Source organism: Cynocephalus volans, chromosome 16, assembly GCF_027409185.1.
Source record: "Cynocephalus volans isolate mCynVol1 chromosome 16, mCynVol1.pri, whole genome shotgun sequence".
Lineage (NCBI taxonomy): Eukaryota > Metazoa > Chordata > Mammalia > Dermoptera > Cynocephalidae > Cynocephalus > Cynocephalus volans.
Window position 1 is genome coordinate 62,016,945 of NC_084475.1, and position 24,201 is coordinate 62,041,145.

Below are 24,201 nucleotides of genomic sequence, written 5' to 3' on the forward strand. Positions count from 1 at the left end.
GTGTTTCAAAGACTCTATTGAGATAGAATTGACAACATGCTTAGTATCACCAGTGTGGGTTTCAGGTTTGCTTTCTTGGAACGGAAATCTTTTGAAATCTGTTACCCAAAATTCAGGTTATTCTTTTGCTGTATAATGTGTTACTGTTGTCCCAGTACTATGAAAATTGAGGAGTTCATTGAGCAAATGTACTTAAAGCAGTAGAGGTTTAGGTTGAGTAAGAGGGTAAGCTTTCCTCACTATAAAAAGTAATAGGAGACTGTCATTTGTAAGTGTTATTACCCAGGCCAATATTAGTAGTTAGGAGTGTTGATTTGCCTTTTCTTTGTTATCTATAGAACGTATTAAGGTAAAATTATATTAAAAATACGCACAGCAGCAATAATAGTACATTGGATTTTATGGGAGAGTTGTGGGCAATGGAGGGCATCATACTCACTTGTGAAGGTAACCTTACCCATTGCCTTGAAAGTCCCAGAAAGCCATTTATTAAGAGAGGGGTTCTTACTTAGCAGAGACCCCAGAAGTGTGTAACCGGTATACGTTTTCCTAGGAACTCTTTTGAGGGATGAATTCAGAATGTGCCTGCTTAAAAAGAATGAGACCATGGGACTATAAACAGAGGGATTGATTCATGGGGGGAAGACAGCTTCCATGGGCTGTGGTGATTCAGCAGGGAAAGTAAATCAGGTACTTCTGAGCCATCATTGGCTTGAGCTTACAGCACCTGTAGTTTTGAGCATTTGACACCACAGCTGTCAGAAACTGTGAGAGTCTCTCCAAAAAACGAGTGGCGCCTCTTACCTATATTTATAGCACTTTCCTTTTGATAATAAGTAAACAGTATCTCATATATTACAGTGATCTTTCCAGAAATTTTAGTGATGTTTGTGATCTCTTATTTTTATGAGTATATTATTGAGAGTTTCTTAAGCCATTTTTTAAAAGGTCAGATTTGCATTTTATATATTTTTTCTTAACATATCTTCAAACATACAGTAAAGTTGGAAGGATGTGATGCAATAAATTAACTGATTCATTTTTAAATAGAGGAAGCAAAAGGAAATTTACTTATTTGAAAATATTGTGGTAACAGGGTGTGCAGGATAAAGTTTTCCCAATTGATAAATATGCTTTGCTTTTCTTTCTCTTTCTCTCTCTCTCTCTGTTTTCTTTCCTTCCTTCCTTCCTTTCTTTTAGTGGTACCCTGTGTGATGCAAGGTTTTAGTTTCAGGTTTCTTCTTCATCCATTGCCTTGACCAGAATTGAAACTGAAGAGCAGATGAGCAGATCTTAATATTTCTGGATAAACATCTGTGTTTCCTTATTTTTGAAAAGAAGTTGAAACTCTCAGGCCAGAGTTCCAGGATAGAAAATAATTTCATTTTGTTGTTCTTTAGGGATTGTTGGGAAAATATAGGAAAATGGTCAGAGCTCCCTCAGATATTCCAAATCTTGCTGAGCATTTGATGTAAATATGCACGTGCACCCAGGTGTTCCTTGGTTGTTGTCTGATGTAGATGTGTTTGGGCACCTAGGTGTTCCTGGGTTGTCCAGCTTGTACCCAGGTGTCCTGGGTTATCAGACTTAAGTATAAAGAACGAGTGGCTCTGATCTATGGGTTCCCTGGGGTGGGGGCCCATGGGGAGGCCACTACTTCTGTTGGAGGCTGTTGCTGCCAGGGCCCCGGGATGCCCCAAGAGGCTGCCACTGCTGCTGCTAGATCTGGAAGCTGCTGTAGCTACTGAGGATCTGAGGACTGAGCTCTGAGCTCATGTTGTCTGCCAACAGCTCCCCGGATCTTTCCCAATTACCTAGCTTGTGGAACTGCATGTGAGGGGTCTGGTGACCAAGCCAGGCATGTGAGGAGTCTGGTGACCCAGTCAGGCATGTAAGGGGTCTGGTGACCCAGCCTGGCATGTGAGGGGTCTGTGACCTAGTCTGTACAACAGGTTTGAAGGGTCTGTGGGCCCTAGCCCTAGCAATACAATTGGCTATATGGGCAGGATTCTGACAATCGCCCTAGCCAGACAATTAGCATAACCATACAGGGGGGTTATTTATTTATTTATTTATTTATAAGTAGGGAAACTCTTGAAGTTTTAAATTTAATTTTTCCATGTTTTATTGAGATATAATTGACATACTATGTGATTGACCCATTCAAAGTGGTTTTTAGTATATTTACAGTTATTCAGCCATCACCATAATCAATTTTAAAGCATCTTTATCATCCTCCAAAGAAATTCCTCACCATTAGCAGTCACTCCATATTTCCCTCCCAGTAGGGAACTCAGTGGTTCTCAGCACTGGCTGCTTATCAGAACCACTTGGGTGTGCTTAAAAACAAACATGGGAACAATCAAATGCCCCAGACCAATTGAGTCAGAATCTCTGCTGTGAGGCCTAGTAGTTTTAAAAGTGTTCCCAGGTGATTCTGATTCCCAGTAAGTACAAGAAGGTATGTCAGCTGCTCTCTCATGTGCATACTAGTCATGTGGGGACCTTGTTGAACTGAAGATTCTCTCCTTAGATCTAGGGTGGGCTCAAGATTCTTGTCTAACAAACACCCAGGTGATGCTGCTGCTGCTGTTGCCCTAGCACAGCATCAGCAGTACCTGGGAGCTTGTTAGGAATGCAGAATCTCAGACTCCATCTCAGACTGCTTGAATTAGAGCCTGCGATATACAGGGATTGTCCAGATAATTCATAGGCACCTTAAAGTTTAAGAAGCACCAGTTGAGATGATGGTAAAAGGAAGTTTTCTGTCATGAAGAAGAATTAGGGCTACTCTCATTTTCGTAGTGATTGTCCTCATTGTGCATTCTGGACCTTCAGTCATCAGTAACATTTCACCTTTTTTCCTGTTTGTAATTCATTTTCTCCTGTAGTTGGTTCTTATAACTGCAGTCTTGATTTCAAAAGGCAATAGGTGCAAGGTGTGAATAGGGAGCCTAGTTTGAAGAGCTGGAAATAATTGAATACAAAAGGTTTATCTTCAGATAGGTGGCACATTAAGAGGTCCAGAATCAATCACCCGAGTTGGCATAATCCAGTAATGTTTATGGAGAGCCCTTACGAGAATGGCTGCTTGGCACTGTAAATCAGTAAAGTGTAATAGAGTGTATAAGAGCCTTAAGATCCTCCAGGGGGGATTGTGGATGGCAGAAACAGAGGAGAGGTGAGACTGAAGAGCAGATTCCCCTCAAGAGAGCTATGATTACCTGAGTCAGCCATAAAATTGTCGTGCTGTTTTAGAGCCTTCTTTGCCACATATTGGTTAGCAATATCATCCAGCCTTGGAGAGGCAACCAATGAGCTGTGTATGAAAACATAAATAGGATATGAGACGCTTAAAACTCCACTGAGAGGTGTTCTCTGGTTATGATTAATTTAAAATAATACTATGATAAATAATTGCAAGTTTTCCGGGCATGAAGCTAATCTGTGTTTTTATGGTACTAAGGACTCTGCTAGTCACACAGTTGGGGTATAAGTATTTCTCACTTCTTTTTGTCCTGATAGTTGGTTAATTTGAATCACAGTAAAACAGAATACTCAGTCATTTTAAATAAGTCTGTACTGAATTGCATAAGGGTGCCAGTATGGGAGTGGAGAGAGGGAATGTTAGCCAATAGGTTCCCTTGGGCCCCGTGAATTTCCTGAAGGAGGTCTAGAGAGGGTATTCTTTTTGTTATACCTAGAGCTTACTGATTCTCAAACTTGTTGTGTGTAAGAACCACCCAGGGAGCTTCTTAAAATCACAGCTTATGAATTCCATTTGCCAGAGATTCCCATTCACACTAGGTTTTGTGTGAGACTCAGGAATCAGCATGTTTATCCAGTTGCTTAGTGATATGGATATAGGTCATCTGTGGATCACATCTGAGAAATATTACTTCAGCCTCTGAGAGCTGTTGGCACCACATGTGAGTTGCAAGGACCCTCTTGGGTTAGACTAAAGGGGATCTTGAGTGGTTTAATCATGGCGTCTTCTGTCTGTTCCATATGTGGGAGGCAAGAGGTTTGTATGTTCCTAAGCACCAAGGCACCAAGTTTGTCTTACTGTATCAATCATGGACAATAGAGAGAGAGGTGTCAAGAGCAGAACCAGGGAGCAATTCTAGAGGAAAAACAATCTAAAGAGAGCAAGCCAAATGTGGATGTAAGGGAGAGGAGTGTAAAAGATCATGGTTTTGTTCAATGAAATAATTCCATGGGCCTGGCACATATTAATATTCATGGTTAGACTGTGGGTGTGTGGTTGTGGGAGCAGGTAGGGAAGAGAGCCGTGAACACCCTCTTAGAAACTGGTTTTCAGTGTTTACCTTCATCCTCAGAGTTTTTAATATATATGTCTGGAACATGGCCTGGAAAACTGCATTTTAACGGGAGATTTGGGTGCAGGTGGTCTACTGACCATGCTGTGAGAAACATTAGAGTGTGTGTAGCTAGTAAAGTTCATGTTGCTTAACTGGCTCCTCCTCTTGAGGCAGTTCTGTCTTTTGCTTTGATGCTTAAATAAGATAAGATGGGACATTTAAATGGGGCCACAACTCCCAGTATCTTTGAGGATGGGAGTAACTGGGAGAACAATGCAGTAAATTTGGCTATTGTGATTAACTGATGAACATATGACAAGTGTAAAACTCCAGGTCCATGAGTCTCAACTCTGGCTGTGCACTAGAGCCCTCTGAGGAACTTTAAAATATATAGATGTCCAGGCTCTCCCCAGAATGACTGGAGGGTCAACCTCAGGCATTTGTATTTTTTCGAAGCTTCCTGTGTGATTTCCAGCATGCAGGAAGGGTGAAGAGCTACTGACCAATTGTTGCAGTGAGGCGATGAGGCTTCATTGTTGCCAGACTTTCAGATCTTTCAGTGTAGATAAGATTTTTACATGAAATTTCCTGACTAAATGCTGGCAATCAATTCAAATTTTTAAAAATACTGGGTAGGTGGACAAAACACATCTGCTCACAGGATGCAATCCGTGGGCAACAAATTTGTGACCTCTGGTGTAAGTACTTAACTGCTTTCAAGAACTTCAGAAGCCCTTTTCTACTGCTGAATAATTTTTATGCTAATTAATGTTTCCTTTGTTTTACCATTACTAAGATGTCCTTTAGTTCAGACATTTCTCCCTTTTGTCTGAATTTTCTTTTGGTTTGTCTGAATTTTCTTTTGGTTAGCTAGAATCCCACTTTTGTATAACACACTTGTGTTTAAGTTATTTAAACATCTTCTAATATTCATCATACAGGAAGTGGGGCAGAAAATCAATGTTTGGCTGGTATTTCGGTTGCAAGGGAGAATAGCTAAACTAAATTTTTATGATTTGTAAATTATTAGAGGCTGATTTTCTCATCTGCTTTGTAATATGTTATTTTCCCCCTGAAATTTTATGTGCTTTTGCTCTTAATTTTTTCTCAACATATTCATATTATGCCAAACTTTTTAAAGATGTCTCTTTCCTTAGCTGAAGTGAGGAAATAGCTGTGAATTCATGAGCAGTAACTGCTTGTTCCAGAATTCATGCATCATTCTGATGTGCCAGACAGTGGCTGACATGCACAAATATCAAATGTTAAGAATCTTATTTGTGGGAAGATTTGTCTGATCAACATGAAGCTGTATTTTCTGAAATAAGGGAATATTAAATGTTTTTGGCAGATGGCATGCTCTGAAGTGGACAAATAGACCGATAGTAATGGATGGTTGTACCTTGAGTAGGTGAAAGTATGTGCTCTGTGTGTGTGTGTGTGTGTGTGTGTGTGTATGTGTGTGTGTTATCTATTTGTGTAGTGTTATGTAGTTTATTTGGATGGAGAGTTAATTTTAAGAACCTATAGATGTATATCCTAAAGCCTGAGATACTTTATAATTCATATTGATTTTTTTCCTTGTTACTGAAGGCAAATGCATTTATCCCTTAGGGCCATCAAATAAAGAAAAACAAGAGGAAGTCCAAGATAAATACTGATGTAGTGCACAAAGACCAGTTTGTTGTTGTGGTTATCAAAACATAGCCCCGTTTTTAATTTTGATAACTAGCTAAGCATTAAACTGTTTTTGCAGTTTCTCTTATCCATTTTGAAGAATGACATGGAGGCAGCCACTTGAAGAGTGCAGGAAGTGTTTCAGATCTAGTAAAAGCAAGTGCCTAGATGCTGTCATGTGAAAGAGTTTGGTGCACTAGAGGAACTAACAGGAGGCAGAGTGGCTGGAATTTAGTGCTCAATGGAGGGAGAGGCCTTGTGAGGCTTGGGAAAGGTGGGCATGGGCTAGAATAAGCAAGGCTGTGGCATAGATTTTGGATTTTATTTAAAGAGTAGTGGTAAGTCATTGAAGGCTTTTCTTTTTAACTTATTATTTTGGATTAATTTTAAAGTTCCTGAAAAATTGCAACAATAGTACAAAAGACTCCCATATACTGTTTACTCATATTTATCAGTGTTTTTATACTTTGCCGCATTTGCTTTATCATTCTGTCTGTATAATTAAAAAAAAATTGAGAATAGATTGTATACATTTCACAGTGTGTTTTCTAAGAGCAAGGATATTCTCTTTAAAACCAGGATACGATTATCAAATGGAGAAAATTTAACTTTGATACAATACTTTTTCCTAATGTACAGTCCATATTCTAGTTTTGTCAATTGTCTCAATAATGTTCTTTTACGCTTTTTGCCTATTTCATTTTTATTTTTAAAGTATAGGATCTAGTTAAGAATCACATGTTGCCTTTAGTTGTCATATCTTTTTAGCCTTTTAAAATCTGGAACTGTTTCTTATCCTTTTTTTGTCTTTCATGGCATTGACATTTTTGAATACTTTATAAATGATGCTGTGTCCATCTCAGGATATCACATCTGGAGGTACTGATTTCCATCTTGCCTCTTACTGGGGATTTTAATTTTGATCATCAGTCAAGGTGTTGTCTGATTTCTCTACTGTATAGTTATCATTTTCCCCTTGTAACTAATAAGCAATCTGTGGAGAAGACACCTTGAGACATGCAAATATCTTGCTCCTCATTAAGCTATCTCCAACCAGTTTTTGCTGTGATGACAACAAAATGGTGATTTTCCATGTCTACCACTCTCTTCATGTTTATTAGTGGCAAAGGAGATAGAGATATGTTTTAGCGGTGGAAATGACAATTAAGCTGTCAGTCAGGGATATTGAGGGGATAAATGAGATTTTGATTGAACTTATTTTCTTTCTAAGGAAAAGGAAAATCCAATTTAATACATTTACTATATTGCCAGTATACCCATATTTTACACAATATATGAGTTTCTCTAAAATTGAGAAAAGGCTAACAATTTGAAATAGTATGTGGCTAACTTAAATTTGGAATATTTTTTATGAGATATAACTTACATACCATAAAGTTCACTCTTTTTAAGTGTATAAGTCAGTGGTTTTCATTACATTCAAAAAGTTGGGTAACCATCACTACTATCTAATTCCAGAACATTTTCATCACCCCAAAAAGAAGTCCTGTACCCATTATCAGTCATTCCTCAGTACCCGCTACGTCCAGTCCCTGGAGAACACTGATATTTGTGTCTGTGAATTTGCCTGTTCCGGACATTTCCTGTAAATGGAATCATACAATATGTGGCCTTTTTATGTCTGGTGCCTTGACTTAGCATAATGTTTTTCAAAGTTTCATCTGTGTCTTAGCATGTCTCAGCACTTCATTTCCTTTTTATCCATTGCACAGATATACCACATTTTATTTATCTTGGAATTTTTTGATGCTTAGTAAAACCAATGAATTTTTAGTGTTTTTGCCTTTAACATTCTGACGGTAAACTACTTTTTGTAAGTTATTGAAAATAAACCTTACTGAGTAGTTATTTAGTTATTGTTGTTCATTTCTACATAAATTTCACTATTATATTTACTGTTTCTTAAAGAAATTGCTTCAAATCCCCTAACACTTAAAATCGACCATCAGCTATTATCATATGGTTTTGTTGCTTTTTGGGGTGCTGATTATTTCAATAATTGAATATATTATCTAAAGGAATTCCCCAAGGTGTAGATGTTTGGTTTTACTTGGCATAAAGTAAGCATGATACTATTATTAAATCATTTGTACTACACAATCAAGCTGCCATAAGGGATTAGAACCAGTGGAATACATTAATATAATTTATTTTCCTGAAGTTACAAAAACTTAAATACTCAGGCAGCCACCATTTCTGGGCAGAACACATCATATATAACCGTTTATGGGAAAATGGTCTTTATAGTTTTTTTCGAAAGCGGGAGATTGACAAGTCTGAATTGCCTTAATTACCTTAGATATTCTTAGCTTTAATTTACTGATACTTACCCTTTTTTGGGGTGGGGTCAGGACCTTCTTTGAGAATCTCATAAAAGGTCTGGACTTTCTCCTAGAAAATGTACACACATATATGCACTCAAAATTTGGCATATAATTTCAGAGGGCTTGTGGTAATCATTATAGGAAAATCAAGAGAAAGAAGATGAGAGAGAATGGAATATCATTGTTAGATCCACCCCTGAACAAACCCAGCAGAATTAAGGGTAAAAAAGAGGCTAGGGCAGTAATTGAGCTAGCATAGCCAATAGTATTTTCCAAGGGCCATCTTTCTCTTTGCAGTTCGATTCTTTCTGTCTAACTGTATGTTTTACTTCTGTTTTCATTTCATCTTTTCTCTTCTTTCTCCCACACAGTAAAGTCTTTGTTCACAATTTATGGTTTAATCACCTGGAATTTGCACCTGGGATTTATAATCAGACCTGAATTATAAGCTACACAAATTGTATAACCTTCTACTTAGCAATAGCTGCTGGAAAATGCTAAGTTCTGCTAAATGTGAATGTTTAATTTAAAAATTGTTATGGTAACTTGCTGTAAAATGTCTTTGAGACTACAAAAATGTTATAATTTTTGCCTTATTAGCTTATTTGTCTTGTCTCTAGTTTTGTTTTGTTTTTTTTTTGATCATGACATTTAACTTAATAAAAGGAAGGTTTGGATCCCTAAGTACTTGTATGTTTTCTCCTAGCCATTGCATTGTACCCAAAATAGTTCCAGACTTCTGACATTGGCGGATACCTTTGTATTAAATCCCTGGCTTTCAAAATAGGGATCGCAGCAAAAGTTCAGTGCGAGGGCAGAACCATTGTAATATGAAATATATTTTTAAAGAAATCCTATGCTCTCCCTATCTGTCCTGTAGACCCAAAGGAAAAATGTAATCAGTCAAAATTAAAATCGCTCTAAGTCTTTTTCTAGGAGCTTGTGTGGAAAGCATAAAAATGCATTTCTCTTAAAATTATGCTACAGAATACGTAGCAAGTCACAATTATTATTTATTTTTTCTTTTTGACTTATTTTTTATTTTTATACTTATTTTATGGTGGAATCTTCATAATAATTTTTTATTATGCATCTTTTAACTTAAAATCTGCAGAGAAAAAAAAAATCCCTTTTCGGCTTCTACCCAGCACTTTCGCATCAAAATTCAGAGCAGGTAGAGAAATGCTTTTAAAATGCATATTTGATGTGATAAGTGCTATGGTATGCTTCCGAAAGCGCCAGGGTCACAGCTGCATACATGAAAATGCATGGTGACTGCAGGCATTGTTTCCTTACACAGAAAAGGCAATCTGTGTCTGTCGCTGAATTTATGATGTAAATCAAATCACAGCTTTCCTGTATTCAGAGATGTAGCAAAAAGGTTGAGGTGACCTAAAGGTCACAAATAACTTTTGCTTTCTGATTTGCCTACCACAAGATTAATTTTTTTTACTCTCCCATTTCTATTAAGATTGATGTATTTATACTTGGAAAGGTGAATCCAGTTACATACCTTATTTTATCATTGCCTCTGCTAGTCTAGTGGAACCTTGCATTTATCGTTCATTCCTTCCTCACTCCATTTTGTTAAGATGCATGTACTGCTCTGTGTTGTTGACAGTACTAGTAAGGGGTGGGGAGCACTAAATACTAGGTGCAACTCTGTGCTTCCACTGCTTTTTTTCTCTGAGTAGTGTTGACTTTGGGACAGTGTCCTGGAGGGACTATGAGAAATTGGTTTTTCTTTTTTTCTTTCTTTTTTTTTTTTTTTTTTTGTTGTTGTTGTTGGTTTTTCGTGACAGGCACTCAGCCAGTGAGTGCACTGGTCATTCCTATATAGGATCCGAACCCGCAGCGGGAGCGTCGCGGCGCTCCCAGCGCCGCACTCTACCCAGTGCGCCACAGGCTCGGCCCAGAAATTGGTTTTTCATGATCCAGTTTATTCTGTCATTTGCGACATGAATGAACCCATTTAAGAGTTTAAAAAGGTGTTTTGGGGAGTGTGTGTGTGTGTGTGTGTGTGTGTGTGTGTGTGTGAGAGAGATAATTGCGTTTATTGCAGATGTGCATTTGGCACTGGAAGGGAAACAAAAAGATTAAGAAGACATAGATTCAGCTTTCAAGCTGTTTATATTGTAGTTTAAAAAACAAACCTACCCTCAGGATAATAGTACCCATTTATGGAGTGCTTCTGTTTGTGACGTATTATGCCAAATGCTTTATTTAAAGTAACAATTAAAACATTTGTAAATCATGAAATGGGAAAGTGCCAAAGAATGTGCAATAAATTAGTTTATTTATGGTATAGCAGGAAAAAAAAAAAACCCTCCACATAAAGGAGACGTTAGAGGCACTAGAGGCCAATGAAGGGTGACCTGGTTGCCTGGTTTGTATTGATTTTGATCTTTAGAAACAATGTTATTCTCTTTTAAGGAGAAAGCAGAATCTATTGGATATCTGAGGAGTTAAGAAATTCTGCTTTAAAATTCTGTAGGCTCTTTCTGGACATAGCACTTTACTTCCTTCTGAAATTAAAAATATAGACAATTTATCCTTTGAAGTAAAAATAGGAGACCTCTTTTTCGAGGCCTTAGATCTTACTAGACATTGGCCTTAGAGCCATTTAATTTTGGCATAGAGTTATTAGTAGCTGAGGGCCACCGTCCTTACTGCTTTCTGCCTTTACAGGGTTTTATTACACTTCTAGTCCTGAGCAGTACTGAGGTTAGGGCTTTAATGGGTGGCTTTGGTTATATAACATTTGCTCTGGAAGGTACTAAGTCTGATCTCCTCATTTTACAGATGAAGAAACTTTGGCCAAGAGAGGTTAATTCTTTTGCCTGAGATCACGTGATTTGTTGTGGAGCCAGAATATAAATTTGGAACTCTTGACTCTTAATTTATTGCTTCCTCCCCACTATTTCATCCACCTCTCCACTTCTAGTTTTTCCTAAGATACGTACATGGCCACATAGCGGTAAATGATTTTGATGATCCTGTGTAGCTACTGCTTACATAAATAATAATAATGATGATAATGTGCCACATTTGTGATTTTTTCCCTCCAAATTTGTATAGCTTATTGTCTGCCACTATTAGTTTGATAAGTGATCAGGTTGATTGTGTGGTCAGCCGATCTATCACTTTGAGAGAAGGGTAGTAATCAACTTACTCTTCATAACTTCAATAGCAGGTTTGGGGATAATTTAAATTTTAAGGCATAACTGAGGTTTTGTTTTGGTGTTCTTTGTACCACATTATTTCTTTTTCTGAGCAATAGCACATCCACTTTAAATTTATTAATTTGCCTTGTTTAAATTGTGGATCCTTTCATTTACCTTGACCTTTCTCAGTTGGATGTACTTGAAAGAAGTGGAATGGCTAACAAGCAGAGAGTGAGAGGAAGAAAAAAAAATCTTGAATAATCCATAAATTTAATAATCAATCCATGAATACATCAAGAGTAAACTATACTTAGTCTTATGGCATTTAAAATGATTGAATTATAATATTTTAAATAGGAAAATAACTCCACTTACTGTCATACCCAAATTAGCATGTATGTTATTTAATGCCTTTTATTTTGGAACGAGATTCTGTATTTTGCAAAGGAATAATTTTACATTTGTTTTCCATTTTAAGTCTTCTAGTTTCTACTGTGTTGTTACTACTCTTGTGCACCCAATGTTAATATTTGATAACTATATTTCCATAAAAAACTTAAACTTTTGAGCATGCTTGATTTGTTACTTTTGGTTCAGTGTAAAGAAGGGTAAAGGTAGAATCAGTCTTTTTGGATAACTCAGGGCTGGTACCATGCTTTATTCCGTGTTGTGCCTCCCAAAGTACTTGTCACGTACTTAGTGCAGTGGTTCTTAACCAGGGGCACTTTTTCCCCCTGGAGACATTTGCTAATGTCTGGTGACATTTTTGATTCATATGATGAGGGGGAATGACACTAGTATCTCCTGTGTAGAGTCCAGGGGTGCTGTTAAACGTCTTATAGTGTGTAGGATGACCTCATAATAAAGAATTATGTGGCCCAAAAATGTCAATAGTGCTAAGATGGGGAAACTCTCGTGCATGGCAGTTGCACAATTAAGTTTATTGAATTAATAAATTCATTGTTCTGTTACTTAAGCATAAAGCTTCATATATTTTTTTATATATGTATTCACATAATTTAATGATTAATAAGGGAGAATTTAGCTTTTTGCTTCATTATGTTTAAAGTATTAATACAAAATTTTGGCAATTGTAATTGATTTTAGGTTAGTTGTACTCAGTTGAAATAGTATAATAATAGTAATCAAATGCTAATCCACAGGAAGAGTCAGAATTCTCATTTTGTACTTCCCTTCTCCCTGTAGGTTTTCAGCTTCTTGAAGTCAATATTGTATATTACTCCCTACAATATTGCCACTTAGATCTGACATAATCAATTATCTGGAAAAGTTAATTATCCAGAGGCCTAAATCAATAATTAATCTGGATAATCTCTATCCTACTAGATTGTACTTAATCTCATTTTTAGAGTTTAAGTCTGAGATACTTAATAGAATCTGCTGAATTCAATAGCTAGCAAAACAGCCTTCAGCTTCATGCAGTGAAACTAGAGTGGTTTCCTCAATATGACTGGAGTAGAAGCTGGGTTATAGGAGTTATTTGCCATGTGTACATATGTGTTTTTTGGGGGTGAAGGGTGGGAAGGGGAAGGGCATGACTAATAAGGGAAGACTGTTGAAAAGCACTTCAGTGCTTTATGATCAAACAAAAATTTTCTGGTAACTTGTTGGATTTTCTTCTTAAATGGTCATGAATGCCACCATTAGCTGGAGGATTAATTGATGGTCATATCTGATACTACTTATGTCAATATGTTGTTTATGAGAAGAACCCATAGCTAAAATAATCACAGTCACTGTTCTTTCCTTTTTATTTGGAGGTTTTAATTGTACACGACCTGATGAACTTTCAGTCTAAGAAGTTCATCTCATACCTGAGAGGCTTTTAGGATTTGTGATATTTGTTTCTTAATATCTGTGGCATCTGTAGAGGAAGCAAATTCTAGATAGGTGTGACTGCCAAAGGATTTAGAATTTAGAAACATGATTTTGATATAATTTTTGAGTTTTGGCATAAAAAGATGCTTGGCGTGATACCTTAGCAATGGTAGTAATCTGATCAGTCAGAAAAAGTCTGTGCTTTTATAAACAGGAGGCTGCCAGCATGTTAAGTTAGTGAATAATAGATTAGGTGAGATTGAGGAGAAAATAAAGAGATGGTGTTATATTACCCCCAAACTGTGTAGTAGTATCAGAGAGGTGTTTAACATGAGTGATTCAGTGTGATAGATCTATCATACTTATTTGTTTTCAAAAGAGAAAAAAAAAATCAGAAAAATTTCCAACCTGACCACCCTCTTCAGTGGTATTTACTTGCAGCGGTTCTCAATCTTGGCAACACATTAGAATCACCCATAGTGTTTGAAAAAATTGCTAATGCATGAACTCCATTCCTAGCAACTACAAGATAATTGTGACCTGGGCATTGGTATTAAGAGCTCCACAGTTGCAACCAAGGTTGAGAACCAGTGCTTTATAGAATTTCTTGCAGGGCTATTTATTAGGTCTGGGCTGGAGGCTAAGCATTTGCATTTCTAACAAGTTCCCAGGTGATGCTGATGCTGTTCATAAGGTGATCACACTTTGAGAACCACTGAGAAGGCAGTTATAAAAAATTATTTTGTCTGAGTTTTTTTTTTTTTTTTAAATCATTGCTGGAGACATATTGTTGGATTAAAAATTAAGATTAAAGAATAGCTTTATGCCTTTGGTTCCTTTTCTGTTAAGATTGATATTTCTATATTTTAGGTTTTTTTTACAATGAGCATTTAAAATTTTATTTAAAAATTTTTTAAGAGAAAAAGTCACATCAATAATAACTAAAAACTTTGTATAGTACTTCAAGTTTTAAAGAGCTGATGAATTTACAATTACTATTGGGTTTTTCGAACTATTTAAAATAGCTTGTAGTAGTACTTTTCTCTTTTTCTTTTTTAAACCCCATTCTTTGAGAATCCTTCAGATTTCATTTTATATACTATTTTTAGTTATCTTAATGGAAGTAGCACAGATCAAGAGCTTTATCCCTGGTCAACAGAGATTTCAAGGGTTTTCAGTTTGGATAGTTTGTTGTTTGAGGTTGGAGGACTGTTTTCTTTTCCTTCATCTTAAATATGTTGGAGGAATGTAGAACCATCTACTTAGAAGAATGGAGTGAGTGGGAACAGAAAGGGAGAGATAGTGCTTACACACACATACAGGAAATAACCTCCAGGAATGAAGGAATCAAGGTAATAGATAGGAGAGAGCTACTGGATTCAGGTACTTGGCCAAAATCATAGAGCTATTAAATAGCTCAGTTTGTTCTCAAATTTGGGTCTCTGAGATTTCAGGGTCCATTTTCTTTTCTGCAAAACAGATATGGGGGTGGGGGTATGTGAAGTTAGTTCTAATGAACCAAATTTGCAACAAATATAGCAAGTGATAGTTTTGTGACAATTATGAATCCTGGAAAAAGTCTCTAGATGGTGCTGGCTTTTTTGCTGCTATACTTGGATATTGAGAATGTGTAGTCCTGAAATGACAGCTTCCAATGTGACTTTGTGTTTTTCAGAAATCATCCTCAGCCTTTGATCACTGTGATTGAAAATAGACCTGATTGCTGGCCAGTACTTTTGCAGCAGCTGACAGCTTTTTTCCAGCAATGCCCTGAAAGGTAATGTAAAATAAAATAACTGAGAGAAAGAATGGCATATGCTAATTTTAGAGCTAGTTTTTTTTTCTTTTAAAGCTGCTTTGACTATAATGTTTTCTCCTGAAGAAATGTCCTAGAACAGGTTGTAGTTTTCTACTTTCCTTTTAAAAGTAAGAGAAAAAGGAAAACCTGCTAGATTTATTGGTTGCTGAAATATTGAATACAAGAAAAGTTGTTATCAAAGAAGTTAAGCATTGGTTAGTGGTTAGAAAATATTCAGTAAACTACTACACTACGTATAGGAGATAGGTTCCTTCCCTTGGAAATTGGTTAGTGTGTTAATCTCTCCAACTGGGATCAAGTAATACTGCCAAGTGGGATCTGATAGCCACCATATATGCAATTAGTTGAGCTTCTTTGAAGACCTCCTGATGGTCCTCAAAGCTGTTCTACTTTCTTCTATCTTTACTACCATGACACTGGTTCAGGTCCTTATCATCTCTTGCTTTGGCTGTTGTCACCTGTTCCTAGCTGGTGTCTCTGCCTCCAATCTTATCTTGCTTAAATCCATTCTCTAAACATCCACCAGAATGATATATCAAGAGAGCAAATCTTATGCCCTTGCTTAAATCTTCACAGCCATGGTTTTCAAACTGCACTTGCAATGTGTGGGCTAAGCATGGGGAGGACCCTCACACCATTCAGCTCTATTTTTATAGAACTTGCTGGTATTTTATGGAGGCTTTCTATTGTTAAAAAGAGGTTTGGTTTCTGAAACAGTTTGAAACTCCCTGGATTACAGAGCGAATCTAATATGTCATGCTAGGCTCCAGCTATGATATGGTGCCTGCTTGTCTCACACTTTTATCTTATCTTCATCTCATAATTTATGCATTAGCAATGCACTGACTTGCTTTTGGTTCCACACAGGAAGCAACACTGTTCCCTTCTTACCCTGTGCTTTTGCTTATTGGTATCCAGCTTTCTCTCTTGAATCTTACCCACTCCCTTCCTAATTTCTCTATTTTAAATCTGTAGGCATTCTCTGCCCCAGGAAATCTTTGCTTACGCCAAGCTGGATTAGGTGTCACTCTTGTGTACTCCCATTGTAACTTGCAGTTATGATTTCTAATGTCATTACACTTAGTACATTGTCTTATGATTATTCTCCTCTGTATCTATGAAACCTTCTTGATGTCAGGGACTGTGTCTTGTTCCTGTTTGTATTAATAATGCCTGGCACATTTCTAGGTGCTTTATAAATGTTTAATTTCTATAAATGAGGCCCAAAGATTGGCGGTGCCCAGGAAGTGGGTTGTAGAGTGCCTCATAATATATATCACTACATTCTTTGTACTGTCACCCCAGGACATGGTAGGATACCATTATCCTGGGTAATGCCTGAGTTACATTCACCATACCAGCTATGTTTATATTCTCTTGCTCTTGAAGGTTTTACAGTGTCCTGTAGAAACAGTTTCTTAGAACATCATATCTAAGTTCATAACTTCAATTTTAGATGGAATTTCTGAGTAGGCTACTTAGAAATTAAAGCAGTACTGCTTTAGGAAGTTTTAAAAAGATATAGGGAACCTTGTATTTTATTTGGGCTGCTATAACAAAATACCATAGACTGGATGGCTTATAAACAACAGAAATTTATTTCTCACAGTTTTGAAGGCTGGGAAATCCAAGATCAAGGCACTGGCAGATTTAGTGTCTGGTTCTCAGAGGCTATCTTTTTGCTGTATCCTCACATGGCAGAAGGGACCAGGAGTCTCTCTCAGGCCTCTTTTATAAGGGCACTAATCCCATTTATGAAGGCTCTGCCTTATGACCTAATTGCCTCCCAAACGTCCCACCTTCTAATACCATCATGTTGGGGATTAGGATTTTAATATATGAATTTTGGGGGGGCACAGATATTCAGTCCATAGCACCTTGTAATGAGCTGCCAGTGAGAAAAACCCATGTAACAATTGAATGAACAGCTCAAATGAACATTATCATCATCATCTTTCCTCATCTAGGATTACATTTTCAAAAGTAATATATTAATATTTACTAAATAAGTTCTTTGTTCAGCTCTGTCAGAAACAAAAAAACCCCAAATAAATGTATAAGCACATTTGTTTAATGAAATTTCTCTCTGTTGCTAAATAGATTGGGATACTTTATAAAAGATTCTGTTGCTGCTGTGCCAAATTTGTTATTAAGCTTGATTTTAGGGTAATTCTTAGGAATGCATCTCTTTTCCAATGCTTTAGTTATTCATTAAGTAATAAATGTACTGTTTGGTTATTTTCATCTCAAAGGAGAATTATATTCGGACTTAGAAGTAGTTATTCTAATGAAATTTGTTCAGATATTTATAAGGAAAACAGATTATTAGTTGACTTTGGTATATTTACTGATAAGCTTCTGTTAACTCATTCCTTTCACTTAAATTTTCAAGTGTTGAAGTATGCTATCTAGAGCCATTTGGAAGCTCTAGCTTATTTTATATTTATTTGCAAAGAATAATTTCAATCACCTCATTTTTACTTTTGCACTGTGGGATTATTCTTTGCAGGATGAAATTGATATTTCTGGTGGCATTTTTTTTTAGCATACTATTAATTTCCTGAGATTTAATTTTAGAGTCAGTTAACTTAGTGGTTTGTTTGGAAGGTAATGAAGGTAGGTTAGTAATTTAACAAGAATATGAGTAATGATTCACAACTATGGGAAGGAAAGCAAAATTTCATAAGGATGATCTATATTCTAGTTACATGTTAGGAATCATTGATTGAACTAGCCGTTTATGTTCATTTTTAATAGTTTTTAGATGTTCTGAAATGACAGTATATCTTCATGCTAGATTATTTTTGGCATTATTTTATAATTAAGTTTTGCATTTATTTACTTGAAGGCCTTTGGTGTTAAGACTTCACTTTCACCTTTCAGGAACTGACAATTGCATAAGTTGACATTGTATCATGGACTTTAGGCCTGGATATTTTAATGTTGTTGAGTCTAACACATAATTTTTCAGATGAGGGAACTAAGGAGAGTGAATTAAATGACTTGCTCAAGGTTACATGGGTAGTTAGTAGTGGAGTTGGGCCTAAAGCCTCTTTTTTAACTCTCACTCTAGATCTTTTTCTACTAATTCTCCCTTAGTGTTGAACATAAAATGAAAGACTTGTGTATAGCTACGTGCACAATTGGTTAATTTTTTTTATCAAGAAATAAAATTTTATTAGAACACAACCCATGTCCATTCATTTACATAGCATCTGTGGTTGCTTTCTCAATAGATTAGAAAGACAAAAATGTTTACTATCTGGCCCCTTTCTATAAAGAGTCTGTCAACTCCTGTTCTTTTTTTAAAAAAATTTATCTATTGAAGCAAAATTGATTATACATATCTTGGGGGTTGAACATTGAGATGTGTTGATCAAATCAATATTACTAGCATATATATTGTTATAAATCGTAATTATTCTTTATGCCCCTTGTCCAGTCTCTCCCCTTCCCCCCATTCCCTCCCCTTCCCCCATTCCCTCCCCCCTCTAACTACCCTAGATTTCATCTCTCCTTCTGAAAGAATAATGGTTACTCTGTTAATTTGTTGCCTAGATGATCTGTCCAATGCTGAGAGATGTGATTGGGTCCCCCAGTGTTATCATAGAGCAGATGCTTCTTCTGTCACTCTGAAATGGGCTTTGTGGAAAGAGACATCCTCTTCTTTTCTTTGTCTCTGCTGGTGACTCTCCTTATGTGAATACACTCCCGTGGTTGGCAGACCATTTGTGTGGTGGTTATGGTGTCTAGTTGCTTTCGCGGCAGCCATGGTTATTGTGGTGGCTGCGGTGGGCCACCTACATGGAGGTGCTGTTTTTGGTATGCTCCTTGGCACTGGTGGTGTGCCTGGTTGTGGGGTGTGTCTGGTCCCCTTCTCCATGCCTCGGGTCACCGGGTGAGACCCAAGGAGCTGGCTCGGTGTGCCTGGTTGGGGGAGGGCAGTCCAGTCCCCTTCTCCATGCCCCAGGTCCCTGGGTGGGCCCTGAGGCACTGGCGCAGTGTGCCTGGTTGACGGAGGGCAGTCTGGTCCCCTTCTCCATGCCCTGGGTCTCTAGGCGGGCCCCAAGGTGCTGGTGTAGCACGCCTGGTTGTGGAAGGAGGGTCTGGTCCCCTTCTCCATGCCCCGGGTCCCTGGGTGGGCCCCGAGGCAGTGGCATGGTGTGCCTGGTTGTGGGAGAGAGGTCCGGTACCCTTTTGCATGTGTCAGGTCACTGGGTGAGACCCAGGGAGCTGGCTTGGTGTGCGTGGTTGGGGGAGGGGGGTCCTGTCCCCTTCTCCATGCCCCAGATCTCTAGGCAGGCCCCAAGGTGCTGTCGTGGCATGCCTGGATGTGGGAAGAGGGTCCGGTCTCTTTCTCCATGCCCTGGGTCCCTGGGTGGGCTCCGAGGCACTGGTGCAGTGTGCCTGGTTGTGGGAGAGAGGTCCGGTCCCCTCCTCCATGCCTCAGGTCACTGGGCAGGCCCCGAGGTGCTGGCGTGGTGTGCCTGGTTGTGGGAGAGAGGTCTGGTCCGCTTCTCCATGCCTCGGGGCCCTGGGCGGGCCCCAAGGCACTGGCATGGTGTGTCTGGTTGTGGGAGAGAGGTCCGGCTTCCTTCTCCATGCCTCGGGTCCCCGGGTGGGCCCCAAGGCACTGGCATGGTGTGCCTGGTTGTGGGAGGAGAGTCTGGTCCCTGGCTCCATACCTTGGGTCACTGGGCAGGATGTGAGGTGCTGACTAGGTGTGCCTGTTTGTGAGAGTGAGGTCCAAGGTACTGGTCCTGAGGTACTGGCCTGCTGTGCCTGATTGAGGGAGAGAGGTCTGGTCCCCTTCTCCATGCTTCGGGATGCTGGGTGGGCCCTGAGGCACTGGCTTGGTGTGCCTTGTTGTAGGAGAGGTCCAGTCCCCTTCTTCATGCCTTGGGTCCCCGGGCGGGCTCTGAGATGCTTGATGGATTTTGGACATGACCAGTGCCATTGTGCACACAATGAGCACAGGATGGCCACCGGCCTTGTCTTCCACTCCAGTGCTGGGCCCCTCCCAGCATCCCTTTATGAGAAGCCTCCTGACTTAAACAGAAACCCCTTTTGCTTCACAAGGATGCAGTTCTCCACCCCGATCCACATTAGCATAATGACCCTCCTTAATGGTATCAGCCAGCTCTTGGCACACTATATAAGCTCTACCACCCCCACACCTGGTGCTGTCCTTCATTTTCAGGGCAGCCCTGGGCTGTCTTCCATTATGAGTATAGCCTGGCAGATTTCTTTCTTTAATAAAGCTTGAACAGTACCCGCATCTTGGCTCACTTTCTTTCATTATGGTGCTGAAACCTGGGAAGGGTTTTGGCTGACATTGTGGCTGATACCCTCTCTTGGGTTGACTGGCCCTTGGCCGTTCTCCCCAGACCTGCCGAAAACAGATGCCTCTGAGACTTTCTCCTTTTGCTGTTTCAGACCAACGCATCCAACACTGGCCTCAATTCAGGGTGAGTCAGTGGGTCTGTCTTGCCTACTTCTACGGGTTCCCCTGACTACTCTCTACGACTCTGGTCTCTACGAAGCCCAGGTGCCTGGCCAAGGGAACTCTTCTTGTGCCCCCCAGCTACTGAAGGACACTTCATTAGCTGGTCATGGCTTTTCTCTTGAAAAGGTGGACAGAAGAGAGGATGCTCTTTGTTGGCACGCTTCTTCTACCAGGGCTGACTGCCCTTTCTCGCCCTCTAAATGGGATCCCTACAATCCAAATCTCCATGCTCTAGGCCCTTGGGCTGTCTCCTGGCCAATTTCTTGGCCTCCAGGGAGACATTAAAACTCAAACACCTCGGTACAATGGATCCCAGTGGCCACAAGATGGCATTCTATTTAGACACTCACCGAAGTGGCAAAAGCTGTAGAGATTCCTTGTTCGAGCCTTCTTCTGTCTCTGAATGCATTCTTCTCTCTGTCAAAACTGTCCTATGTGTCAAATTCTCCTAGCTCATGCTTGACATCTCCTTCCAGACTCGGATCAATCTGATCCATCAGCCCTCCACATTTCTCTGTCTTCCCCATACCTGACCTCCAGATGCTCATCTGCAGCCCAACTCCTCCCCTCTCCCCCTTCGTCAGGTAACAACCCCGCCTCAGCTCTGGCTTTTTATAACCCTTCCATGAAGTGGCTGGGATGGAAAGAATTGTCTGAGTCCATGTACAGGGAGCAGGTCCGGATGGCGGCTCAGGTACCTGCTCAAAATAATAGGTGGCCTGTGAGAGCCATTGCTGTTCCTTGCACGGACCCAAATTCAGACTACCAGGCTGGCCACGGGGATCGGGATCTCCAGGATAAAATGATCACACACCTACTTCATGGCTTCCAAAAGGCTACTTACAAGTCAGTCAATTATAACAAACTTAGATCACACAGAGATCCACTGAAAATCCCGATGAGTTCCTAACCCGCCTCTCTGAGGCTTTACATAAATACACACGTATAGACCCAAACTCCCCTGTAGGCATGGCCCTCTTACACTCTCATTTTATTACCCAATCAGCCCCCGATATTCAAAAAATTATAAAAGAGATCAGGCCAAATACCAGCTCCTAGCTAATGCCATCCGTGGCTCACATACTCCAAAGCTGGCTGCCTCAAGGGGCAAGCCACCCGAGAACTGCTTTAAATGTGGTCAACTGGGCCACTTGGCACGGGCCTGTTGTAACCCGCCCTCACTGCAAATGGCCAGGTCACTGGGGGATTGACTGTGCCACTCGCCAGAGAGGGAGTGGCCCAGTCCCCAACCTACAGCCTTCGGCTTCATGGCCATCCCTACCGGAGCTTTTCGGCTTTGCCCAGGAGTAGGATTGACGATGTCCAGGGCCCGAGGCCCCCACAGAGATCACTACACATGAGCCCAGTGTAACTCACCTTGAAGCAGGTAAGCTGATCTCTTTTGTCATCAATATGGGGGCCATTTACTCTACCCTTCCTGAATATGCAGGACCAACAACCCTGTTCTCTATCACAATAGCAGAGGTCATGGGATCAGAATACCACCCACGGATCACTCAAACCCTTTCCTGCAGCCTACATCACACCCAGTTCACACACAAATTTTTAATAATGCCTCAATGCCCAAACCCATTACCGGGACAGGACATTCTTTTCAAATTCAAAGCTACTCTTACCCTAAACACTTTAACTCCAGGTACAATACTCCTGTTACAGGCCGTACCCAGACCTGGTTCCTGAGGCTTGCCCCCCCCCCGCTCCAAGGTTAATACCTAGTATGGGACACTTCTTCACCCTCCATTGCTATGCACCATTCCCCTATCCTTGTTAAAGTGTGGAACCCCTCTTTGTTCTCTAATATCCCACAGTACTCCATCACTAACAAACACCTAATAGGCTTAAAACCCGTCATACACAAACTCCTTTCTTCTCATCTCTTACAGCCTACCCACTCGCCTTTCAGTAAACTTATTCTTCCAGTTATAAAGCCTAATGGCTTATACCATTTAGTACAGGACTAATCCTGACACGCATCGTTCCCAACAACTTATTTGGACAGTACTACTTCAGGGTTTTCGGGATAGCCCCCACTTTCCAGCCAGGCCTTAGCTCAAGACTTATCTGAACTTCCTTCAACCTCTACCATGTTAATACAATGTGTGGATGACCTCCTCCTTTGTAGCCCCTCCTATGAGTATTCACAGGCCCACACTGTTGCTCTCCTTAGTTTCCTGGCCTCCAGGGGATATCAAGTGTCCCCCAGCAAGGCCCAAATTTCTTCTCCTTCAGTTCAAGAGTCTAATTTTGGAACTCCCTACTCCTACCACAAAGAGTGAAATTCTCTCTTGGGGCTTGCAGGGTATCTTCGCCTATGGATTCCTAACTTTGGTGTGCTAGCAAAACCACTTTATGGGACAGCCAAAGGGGATCCTGACATTCCTTTAGATCCCACAAAGCCCATTCATTCTCCCTTCCAGTGATTAAAAGCCACTCTCCTTGCAGCCCCAGCTCTCTCTCTCTCAAACCTATTTCATCCTTTTATTTTATATGTCCCCAAAACCCAAAGATTGGCAGTTGGGGTTTTGGGACAAAAGGTTGTAGATATTTTCTCCCCAGTTACATACCTCTCTAAGCAACTAGACACCACTGCTCAAGGATGGCCCTTGTTTACGAGCCTTGGCGGCAGCCTCCCCTTTACCATAAAAAAGCTTTAAACTAACTTTTAAACAACAAACAGTCAAGACCTTCTCAGCCATAAGGCCAAGTCAATTCTCTCCCTTTCCTGCCTACAACTTATTCACCTTACTTTCATTGAAAACTCCCAGTTCTCCTTTAAACCTCGTCCTCCCTTAAAATCCAAAACACTCATGACCCTTAGAACACAATTGCATGGAGGCTTTAGACCTCTTTCTCAATCCCTTTCCACACATCTCCCCACATCCCATTATTCAGTTCATAGATGGTGCCACCTCCACGCCCGCCCCCCGAGCAGGTTATGCCATAGTAAATCTAACACAAGCTATTCAGGCTGCATAACTCCCAAAGGAGGTTGGGGTTATACACTGCAGAGGACATCAAACCTGCAATGACCGCATAGCTCAGGGAAACAAACTGGCGGATGTAACCGCAAAACAGGCTGCTCAGTCACCAGGACCCCACTCTTCCTCTCCTGCTCAGGTGCTTCTCATGGCCCCTATGCCCTCACCCCAATACACGCCTCAAGAAATATACCTCCAACAGTTTTGGGGCACAGAGAAAGGAAAACAGGTATCAATGTGCCCTTTAAATTATTTTGGCTCCCTAACCCTTTGCATCCTTCCCGTGTGTTTCCTCCTATCTCAATGCTCCCCCTTACCTGGAACATGGAGGTTCCAGGTCCGCAGGGATAATGCAGTCCTCAGTGAATCAGACGGGCCCCCAAGTGACTCATCTGTGTCCCACTTCACGAGAAACTTTTTGTGGTCACCCCCTCCCTGTCGATGCAGCCCGTAAAGTTTCCATGAACATCTCTTCAGTTTCCTCTAATCTCACCTCAGTGGGGACTGTCAGTGTTATGTGGGGCCTGCCC

At 40.0% G+C, this 24,201-nt stretch overlaps 1 protein-coding gene across 3 annotated transcripts in view; it reads left to right on the plus strand.

The window, feature by feature from the left end:
- Nucleotides 1-24,201, plus strand: part of FOCAD (focadhesin) — a 338,731-nt gene that overhangs the window by 54,567 nt on the left and 259,963 nt on the right. For 2 of the 3 annotated variants that reach the window (XM_063080862.1, XM_063080864.1), the window contains exon 6: nt 15,023-15,124. In XM_063080862.1, the coding sequence (XP_062936932.1) occupies nt 15,023-15,124 (102 nt within the window). Of the gene's footprint in view, nt 1-15,022; nt 15,125-24,201 lie in introns of those variants that run through there. The other variant, XM_063080865.1, reaches the window with a different exon arrangement.